Here is a 10,965-nt window from a genome sequence, read left to right as displayed (position 1 = left end):
TGTTTTTAGTAATAATATACTTGATAAATGAGGCTGTGGATGATATGTGAACAAACCACTCACACACACACACACACACACACACACACACACACACACACACACACACACACACACACACACACACACACACACACACACACACACACACTCTCAGTGTGGGTTGAACCATCTGTATGTAACCCTACGTGGGAGTGAGCACTTCGCAGAGTAGTGCTTCAGAAAGCTGATCCAAGTGAGAGGCTCTCGTGTTCAATATGTTAATGTCTGTATATTTATATATTTAACATCCTGTGGTTAGAGTGAAGAAGAGGAAGAAGCAGCTGTACAGCCTCTCAGCTCCAGCAGGTGGCAAAGCTCACCTCTCCGCTCTCAGCCAATCAGAGCACAGCACAGCTGGGAGGGGGGCGGTGCTTAGAGGGGAGAGAGAGGGAGAGGCAGAGAGCTGGAATAAAAGTAGAAAGAGAGAAGAGAGCAGAACCACGAGAGGAAGAGAGGAAGCAGGAGAGGAGAAGAGAGGAGAAGAGAGGAGAGAGGAGAAGAGAGGAGAAGAGAGGAGAGAGGAGAAGAGAGGAGAAGAGAGGAGAGACAGAGACAGAACAAGAAGCTCTTCGTGTTCTTAAGAAACTACTTCCTGGATTTGTTTCTGGAGCATGTGCTGCATGAGGAGGGTTCGGAGGAGGAGGAAGGAAGTGAGGAAGCAGTGTTAAGAAGAGAAACACCCTCACACACACTCACACACACACACACACACACACACACACACACACACACACACACACACACACACACACACTGCTGCAAAGTCCACTTCCTGTGGGCATGGTGTGTTTCTGAGGGTCATCATGGAGCCCGAGGAGGAGCAGGATGGAGGAGAGGAGCCTAAAACCTCCACCTCCATCTCCCCCAGCGCTGTCTCCCCCCCGGCCGCCCACAGCAGGACCTTCACCGGCGGCCTCAGGATCTTCGGCAGGAAGTGAGTCCTCCTCCTCCTCTCTCCACTCACAACATATCATCATAATAATACATTACATTTTGATAGCGCTTTTATATGAGTCTAATGAGCGGTTTGGGGGAGAGGCTGAGAAGGGGTCAGAACAAGATGAGATGAGATAAGGTGAGATAAGGTGAGATAAGGTAAGATAAGGTAAGATAAGGTAAGATAAGGTAAGATAAGGTAAGATAAGGTAAGACAATGAGATGAGATGAGATGAGATGAGATGTAAGATGTAACTTTATTTATCCCCGTGGGGAAGTTCAGGCGTTCGCAGCAACAGGTCAGAGTGGTTCACACAGGGTACAAATAAAGACAAATGAAAATGATAATACAGCAAACATAAAGTGATTATACTTGAGTGGAGTAATGAGTAGCTGTCAGCGGAGAAGCGAACACGCTGAGACCCCAAAGTGTGTTGATAGAGATGAAGAGTAGGGTCTCCAGAACATAGAGACTGACCTGTTGATGCTGGGACATTAGCACACTTAGTATGAGTTGAGTTCATAAACATTGGCAGTAGTTACACACTTTCTGAGTGGTTAAGGAGGCTGTTGAGGATGCTGAGTCTGTTTCTGACAGTTTTAGGATCAAAATAGCAGTTTTGAGTCCCATCAAACTGTCAAATCAGAATCAGCGCACACAGAGAACAGATGTGGACTCTTTTTGGTTAATACTGACAAGCTTGATGCTGAAAATGTCAGAAATGGACTCCTCAATAACGTCTAGAAACCCTCCAGAACTGTCCAAATCTGACAAGACATTTGATAACTATGGTTTACATACGCTGCTGCTTAACACAACTTGTATTAACTGTGCTAGTGTCCCAACATCTGCAGCTCAGTTTCTACGAGCTGAAGACCCTATAATACATTTATAACTTTGGGGTCTCAACATCGCTGGTTCTACTTCTGCAGAACTGTGATTTGCTTCTTCTCCCAGATTCCTCATTGTTCAGATCGAATCAGAGTCAGCGGCTATCACTCCTGACTTTCATAACTCTCATAATCCCAGAAGTATTGATCCATCCGAGTATTAGATATCCAGGTGAACACCGGTTCAACTTGCTCTGGTGGGAAATGCAGTATTTCAGTATTTCAGCATTCACACCGCAATCTCTCCCTCTCGTCTTCTTCCAGGTTTATATAATGATGGGATATCTTCTCACTTCTACCAGTAGGTGGCGCTACAGGGACATCATGGGAACTCTTTCACATCATTCTATAAAGTTATTTGGGGATTTTTCTGAAACACAACAAGGGGGAAGAATATGTTTTCTTGATGTGGTACAAAAGAAAAAAGGTGACAATTGATCAAAAGGTTGCTTGGTCTATAAAATGTCAGAAAGTATATCAGTTTTAGTTCCTCAAAGTTCCAGGTGACGACCGATGACCTATAGGCGCGTTCACACCGGAGTACTTTCCCCGTTTAGTTCCGTTAGTACCCCTGATGTCGCGATCACACCAAAAAGAGTACTTAGTGCCGGGAACTTTTACCCCCATTTTTAGTGCCTGCTAGAGAGGTGGTACCAAATAAGTACCAAAAAAGTACCAATTTCTATTGGCTGGGCGAATTGCAAACCACGCCCCGTAAAACTCTGAAAAGTTTTTTGAAGCCGCCATCTTCCCTCAGGGAAAAGTACTCTGGTGTGAACGCGATTGGTACTTAGTGCCCTGGGGTACTTAGTGCCCTGGGGTACTAAGTGCCGGGGTACTAAGTACGGCAAAGTACTTTGTGTGAAAGCGGCTAATGATATTCACTTTAATATCATATGACAGAGAAAGCAGAAACTATAAACATCTTATTCTGTCGTTTCTACACAAAGGAGGAAAACCTTTATTCCAATTAAACCTGACGTAGTAAAAAGTAATGACGAGGTTAGCTACGTTAGCTAGCTAGCTTACAGCTTACAGTCATGTGACCACATTGTTCAAATAAGACCAGAAAACATTTCAGTTTCCAACGACAGAGACAGCTGTCCAGCTTTATGATCCTGAGCGTCACCGAGCGCTCGTCTCGAAGGCGGTGAACGTGAGTTTGATTGTTTCGTGTAAACCAGAAGAGACACGAGACGTTTAGAAGCTCTTAACCTTTTTCATATTACCATACTTTATTCAATATGCTCCTTAGATAACTTTATCTTTGATCTTGTATTTTCTCCTCATAGCATTGTGAAGCACCTTGAGAGGACGTTGTTTTTAAAGTGTGCGATATAAATGAAATGTATTATTATTATTCAGGATTATCTTTTCCATTATTATTATTTATTATTTTTTGTCCATGAGAAGCTGATTTGAAACGTTACGGCAGGGCTGTGCGATTATGGCAAAAATCATAATCACGATTATTTGGGTCAATAATTGATATCACGATTATTAAATACGATTATTCATTGACTTTGAAAACATCCATTTATTGAACTTTAAAACAAATACAAATAATAATTTGAACAGTATCTTTTTAACTGTTGATTTCCCTGAACGTAGAATTCAACTGAAAAACCAATACAAAAATAAATGAAATAAATGATACATTTATATTTACATTTAAATAAATAATATCAAAAATAATAAATACCAATAAACAAGATCAACAAATATTTTGGAGTGCACTTCCCCAAGCTACTAAACATATATAAATATGATAAATACAAATAAATGAGACCAAAATTAATTGATCAAATATGTTGCAGTGCACGGTCACAACCTAGCAAAGCAAAATAATTGTTTTTTTCGATTATGTTGTTTTCGTAGTTGTGGCAGGCCAAAATCGTAATTGCGATTAAAATACGATTAATTGCACAGCCCTACGTTACGGCATTTCCTGTTTCTGCCGCAGAGAGGGAGGTCGGTCCCAAAGCTGCCGCTGTGTTTACATCATCATGATGTCCAGAGAAAAGTACACACATCCTTAGAGTAACGAAGTATTTGTACTCCACTACTTCCCACCTCTGATCATGTCTATAACTCTTCAGCAGAGAGTGAACATGTCCGAGCGGACCTGGTCTTCAAATGTCTGGATTCGTCCGACCAAAAGTCAAATCAATTCGGTTTGAAGAAGCAGATCCTCGGACCGTGAGACGCTCCGTCTGATCATCCATCATCGTTTGAGGCTCTGAATCGGGTTGTTGTGGAGATGAAAACACCAGGGGAGGATATTAAACGTAACACCAGGGGAGGATATTTAACGTAACACCATGAGTTTATGTTTACATGATATCTGCTGCTGGAGGTCAACCATATACTTATACTTATACTTATACTTATATACATATAATATTTTAAATCCAGATGTTACTGAGATCAGAGACGTGGAACCTTTCTGGAGTGCTCCGTAGTGATGTCACTATGTTCAGAAAGTAAACAAAGGAGTCCTGCAGTGTTAGAGGTGTGTATTTGTACTGCAGTATTAGAGGTGTGTATTTGTACTGCAGTATTAGAGGTGTGTATTTGTACTGCAGTGTTAGAGGTGTGTATTTGTACTGCAGTGTTAGAGGTGTGTATTTGTACTGCAGTATTAGAGGTGTGTATGTGTACTGCAGTATTAGAGGTGTGTATTTGTACTGCAGTATTAGAGGTGTGTATTTGTACTGCAGTATTAGAGGTGTGTATTTGTACTGCAGTATTAGAGGTGTGTATTTGTACTGCAGTGTTGGAGGTGTGTATTTGTACTGCTGTATTAGAGGTGTGTATTTGTACTGCAGTATTAGAGGTGTGTATTTGTACTGCAGTATTAGAGGTGTGTATTTGTACTGCAGTATTAGAGGTGTGTATTTGTACTGCAGTGTTAGAGGTGTGTATTTGTACTGCAGTGTTAGAGGTGTGTATTTGTACTGCAGTGTTAGAGGTGTGTATTTGTACTGCAGTATTAGAGGTGTGTATTTGTACTGCAGTATTAGAAGTGTGTATTTGTACTGCAGTATTAGAGGTGTGTATTTGTACTGCAGTGTTGGAGGTGTGTATTTGTACTGCAGTATTAGAGGTGTGTATTTGTACTGCAGTGTTGGAGGTGTGTATTTGTACTGCAGTGTTAGAGGTGTGTATTTGTACTGCAGTATTAGAGGTGTGTATTTGTACTGCAGTGTTGGAGGTGTGTATTTGTACTGCAGTATTAGAGGTGTGTATTTGTACTGCAGTATTAGAGGTTTGTATTTGTACTGCAGTATTAGAGGTGTGTATTTGTACTGCAGTATTAGAGGTGTGTATTTGTACTGCAGTGTTAGAGGTGTGTATTTGTATTGCAGTATTAGAGGTGTGTATTTGTACTGCAGTATTAGAGGTGTGTATTTGTACTGCAGTATTAGAGGTGTGTATTTGTACTGCAGTGTTAGAGGTGTGTATTTGTATTGCAGTGTTAGAGGTGTGTATTTGTACTGCAGTGTCAGAGGTGTGTGTATAATTAGAAAGGTTAACGAGGTGTTAACGAGCTCTAATGAGTCTCTAATCATAGACCAGAAACCTGGAATCAATTAAGAGCGGCCATCTTTAGAGTCTGCTGGGAGGAAGAGGAAGAGGAAGAGGAGGACGAAGAGGAGGAGGAATATTTATTATTATGAGAATAATGAAACAATTAATACAGGCTTACTAAGCATTTTGGCTCCGACAGTTACTGTGCTTACGCACACTGTTGTTAGCACGCTGTTGTTAGCACGCAGTAGTTAGCACGCTGTTGCTAACACGCTGTAGTTAACACGCAGTAGTTAGCACACTGTTGTCAGCATGCTGTAGTTAACACGCTGTTGTTAGCACGCCGTAGTTAACACGCTGTTGTTAACACGCCGTAGTTAACATGCTGTTGTTAACACGCAGTAGTTAACACGCAGTAGTTAGCACGCTGTTGTCAGCACGCTGTAGTCAACACGCTGTTGTCAACACGCCGTAGTTAACACGCCGTTGTTAACACGCAGTAGTTAACACGCTGTTGTTAACATGCAGTAGTTAACACGCAGTAGTTAGCACGCTGTTGTCAGCACGCTGTAGTCAACACGCTGTTGTTAACACGCCGTAGTTAACATGCCGTTGTTAACACGCAGTAGTTAACACGCAGTAGTTAGCACGCTGTTGTCAGCACGCTGTAGTCAACACGCAGTAGTCAGCACGCTGTTGTCAGCACGCTGTAGTCAACACGCAGTAGTTAGCACGCTGTTGTCAGCACGCTGTAGTTAACACGCAGTAGTTAGCACGCTGTTGTCAGCACGCTGTAGTTAACACGCTGTTGTTAACACGCAGTAGTTAGCACACTGTTGTTAGCATGCTGTTGTTAACACGCAGTAGTTAACATGCTGTTGTTAACACGCAGTAGTTAACATGCTGTTGTTAACACGCAGTAGTTAGCACACTGTTGTTAACACGCAGTAGTTAACATGCTGTTGTTAACACGCAGTAGTTAACATGCTGTTGTTAACACGCAGTAGTTAGCACACTGTTGTTAACACGCAGTAGTTAGCACACTGTTGTCAGCATGCTGTAGTTAACACGCTGTTGTCAGCACGCTGTAGTTAACACGCTGTTGTTACCACACAGTAGTTAGCACACTGTTGTTAACACGCAGTAGTTAGCACACTGTTGCTAACACGCTGTTGTTAACACGCAGTAGTTAGCACACTGTTGTTAGCATGCTGTTGTTAACACGCAGTAGTTAACATGCTGTTGTTAACACGCAGTAGTTAGCACACTGTTGTTAACACGCAGTAGTTAGCACGCTGTTGTCAGCACGCTGTAGTTAACACGCTGTTGTTACCACACAGTAGTTAGCACGCTGTTGCTAACACGCTGTAGTTAGCACGCTGTTGTTAGCATGCTGTAGTTAACACGCAGTAGTTAGCACGCTGTTGCTAACACGCTGTAGTTGACACGCAGTAGTTAGCACACTGTTGTCAGCACGCTGTAGTTAACACGCTGTTGTTAGCACGCCGTAGTTAACACGCCGTAGTTAACACACTGTTGTTAACACGCTGTAGTTAGCACGCTGTTGTTAGCATGCTGTTAACACGCAGTAGTTAACATGCTGTTGTTAACACGCAGTAGTTAGCACGCTGTTGTCAGCACGCTGTAGTTAACACGCAGTAGTCAGCACGCTGTTGTCAGCACGCTGTAGTTAACACGCTGTTGTTACCACACAGTAGTTAGCACGCTGTTGCTAACACGCTGTAGTTAGCACGCTGTTGTTAGCATGCTGTAGTTAACACGCAGTAGTTAGCACGCTGTTGCTAACACGCTGTAGTTAACACGCAGTAGTTAGCACACTGTTGTCAGCACGCTGTAGTTAACACGCTGTTGTTAGCACGCCGTAGTTAACACGCCGTAGTTAACACACTGTTGTTAACACGCCGTAGTTAACATGCCGTTGTTAACACGCAGTAGTTAGCACGCTGTTGTCAGCACGCTGTGGTTAACACGCAGTAGTTAGCACGCTGTTGTCAGCACGCTGTAGTTAACACGCTGTTGTTACCACACAGTAGTTAGCACGCTGTTGTTAACACGCAGTAGTTAGCACGCTGTTGTTAGCATGCTGTAGTTAACACGCAGTAGTTAGCACGCTGTTGTTAGCACGCTGTTGTTAGCACACAGTAGTTAGCATGCTGTAGTTAACACGCAGTAGTTAGCACGCTGTTGTTAGCATGCTGTAGTTAACACACAGTTGTTAGCACGCTGTTACTAACACGCTGTAGTTAACACGCAGTAGTTAGCACACTGTTGTCAGCACGCTGTAGTTAACACACTGTTGTTAGCACGCCGTAGTTAACACGCAGTAGTTAGCACGCTGTTGCTAACACGCTGTAGTTAACACGCAGTAGTTAGCACACTGTTCTCAGCACGCTGTAGTTAGCACACTGTTGTCAGCACGCTGTAATTAGCACGCTGTTGTTAGCACGCCGTTGTCAGCACCCTGTTGTTAGCACGTAGTTAGCACACACGTTGTTGTTCGCACACTGTTGTTAGCACATTGTTGTTAGCACATTGTTGTTAGCATAGTTTGTTTGTTCAAACCACCAGAGAAAAACGAACTTTTGTGTGTGTGTGCGTGCGTGTGCGTGCGTGTGTGTGCGTGTGTGTCTGTGCACGTGTGCGTATGTCCAGGGATTACACAGACCCATTTCCTGAGCTATCTTTGTCCCTTGCTTGGCCTGTTTCTATAAATAATCTCATCCAGGGAGTGACTCTCCTCTGAAGGAGAGGAAGAGGAGGAGGAGGAGGAGGAGGAGGAGGAGGAGGAGGAGGAGGAGGAGGAGGAGGAGGAGGAGGAGGAGGAGGAGGAGGAGGATTATATTATATTATTATATAGTTATATTATTATATAGTTATATTATTATATATATTGATGAGAGATCATTTTACACTAAAACGTTAATATTTCTGTTTTGGATCATTAACATGTTGAACGGTCAAAACTAAAGATATTTGAACTTGAGGGCAAAACAAACACCTGGAAATACGCGAACATTAAATTCTCTGCATTTGACCCATCCTAGTGTTAGGAGCAGTGTGCTGCCATTATGAACGGCGCCCGGGGAGCAGTGTAGGGAACGGTGCCTTGCTCAGGGACACCTCGGTAGCACTTGGTCTTGCCGGGACTTGAACTGGTGACCTTCCAGTTGCCAAGCCAAGTCCCTATGGACTTCGCCTCCGCCGCCTTAATAAATAAAGGTAATATATTACTTTACTTAGTTACTCTCAACATAAAGTAACTTGTTACTCTTTACATTACTTTTGCATTACTCAGCAACAGCCTAGCCAAAACTTAAAACGTTAAAAGCGCAAATATAAACCCTCTAGTCCAGGGAGGTCAAGCTCAGTTTCATGGCGGGCCACATCAGCATTATGGTGGCACTCAAAGGGCCGGTTGTAACTTTAAGACTATATTTATATATATATATATAAATATATAATATATATAAAATAATGTATTATATCACATGATTGCCTCTGCATTGGATTATTATGGGATTGGGTAATAACTTCATGATTAACTACGTCTGAGAGCAGAAGTCTGGGGCGAATAATTGCAAGTCTCTTCAGTGTCAAAAAATGAGATGCATTGTGGGACATGTAGTTTATGGGCAATGTGCTTCTGTAAAGCATGTAACCGTATAATAAACATATGATATTCTTTCAGAGCTCTTGTGGGGCCGCATGACATGAAGTCACGGGCCGGATTTGGCCCCCGTGCTCTAGTCTGTCAAAGGGAGCAATGTCAGTAACTGTAGTGTGATTACTGAATGTATAACAGTAACGCGTTTCATTACTGCGTTACCGAATGACTTATTACTTTGTAACACTGCCCATCAGCATGGAATCTACCTGTAATTAGGGAGTCGTTTGGGACTATTTTCCATAGTGTTCGCCCAGCTATTTACCCTAAGCATGCTCTCCGTAAACGAGTCAGACCTCTAATTAAGGCCCCATTTCCACGGGAACGCAAACGAAACGCAAACGAACCGAAATCGATCCAAAAAAAAGTCTTCCGTCCACACGAGACCGCTCGACCCGCTGGAGACGCTGTAGTACATATGCCGGGCCTGTAAGTGGCGCTGTACTTCCGCCACAAAATACACCAAAAGCAGCGAAGAAGACCCCCGAGCATGGTTGCCATGGTTGCCTGGTTGCCCTTCTGGTTATTCTCCGCGGTGGATTTAGCAACATGTAGTTCATGTAGTACTCCATGTCCACTTGTTGCTGATGGTTGTGGTCGAGGAGCTGTAGATGTTGCACTAACATCTGTAGCATGGTCAGTAGCAGTAGCACTAGCTAATGCTACTGCTACTGCTACTGACCATGCTACAGCAGTGAGCAGCAGAGGTGGGGAGAGGCGGGGCTATGGCATCATCGTTATCAGGAAATGATCGTGTAGGGCGTACACACGGAGCCGTTTGGCCCCCCAGAGCGTTTTGTCCGCAGATTTACCCACCTTGGGACCCGTTATCATTTTAGGGGTCCGTTTCCGCAGTTCCGTTACGGCCTCGTGTGAACGAACGGACTATACGAAAGAGAAAAGTAGCGGATACAACCCGTTTCGTTCCTCTGTCTCATCTCTACCACAGACTGTCCGCTAATAAATCCACTTTGAATGTGTTAATTTCTTTAAAAGGCAAATTGATATTATTATGATAGTATTAAAGGGAACCTATCCTGCAAAATGCACTTTTTTATGTCTTCTCTACATCACCATGTGTCCCCGGTGTGTCCCCGGTGTGTCCCCGGTGAGTCCCCGGTGTGTCCCCGGTGTGTCCCCGGTATGTCCCCGGTGTGTCCCCGGTGTGTCAGGGAACTCACGCAGCGTCAGAAAATAAAACCCTCTCTCTTTTCCTCCGTACCCAAATCTCTAAAAACGGGGCTGATCCAGATTTGCGTCCGATATGACGTAATATCTGAAATGTGGACCCACGGCTCAATCAGAAAGTTGCTATCAGAAACAATACTCGACTGTTTTGGACGTAATATGGTCGGTGTTTACATTAGCATCGCTAACACTCAGAGCTAACCTGTACTGGAGAGCATGTGTGTGAAGAAGCAGGAAATCAAAAGGAACTCACCTTGTGGTATAACCGGCAAGAGAGAAAGCCTTTGAGCTCCATACTGTTTCAGAGAGAATCCTTGATCATCCATGATATGGCGTTTCATCACGGCAGCATTTAGTTTAGACAGTAGCTGCCGGGTCCCACATGAGCTCAGACCCCTCCTTTTTATTTTTTAAAGCTTTATACCCTAAATCAGCACTTTAGAAACAGGAAGTGAAATAGAGGGATATGAGGCATGGCTAGAATGGGTGATCTGTTTGGTGTTTGGAGCAAAACACTTCATAGACATGTTTTTATATATTTTTGATATATCTGAGACCTGTGCTATTGCCTAAAGATAGCATGATAGGTGACCTTTAATAATTACAAAAAAGAATTAAAAAAATATTGTTTTAATATAATAATAAACATAATACTAAAATAATAATAATAGCAATACAAATAATAATAATAA

At 43.0% G+C, this 10,965-nt stretch overlaps 1 protein-coding gene across 1 annotated transcript in view; it reads left to right on the top strand.

Annotated features, from left to right (window-relative positions):
• Positions 1 to 496: 496 nt before the first annotated feature.
• LOC117496603 (diacylglycerol kinase zeta-like) overlaps positions 497 to 10,965 on the top strand; it is a gene marked incomplete at its 3' end in the record, with an annotated part of 45,367 nt that continues 34,898 nt past the window's right edge. Inside the window, 1 exon segment of the mRNA XM_034148312.1 lies at positions 497 to 976. Coding sequence (XP_034004203.1) covers positions 868 to 976 — 109 coding nt within the window.

The sequence above is a fragment of the Trematomus bernacchii genome, unplaced genomic scaffold (genome assembly GCF_902827165.1).
Source record: "Trematomus bernacchii unplaced genomic scaffold, fTreBer1.1, whole genome shotgun sequence".
Taxonomy (NCBI): domain Eukaryota; kingdom Metazoa; phylum Chordata; class Actinopteri; order Perciformes; family Nototheniidae; genus Trematomus; species Trematomus bernacchii.
Note: the sequence above shows the minus strand (reverse complement) of the source record. Positions and strands in the feature narration are given on the sequence as shown.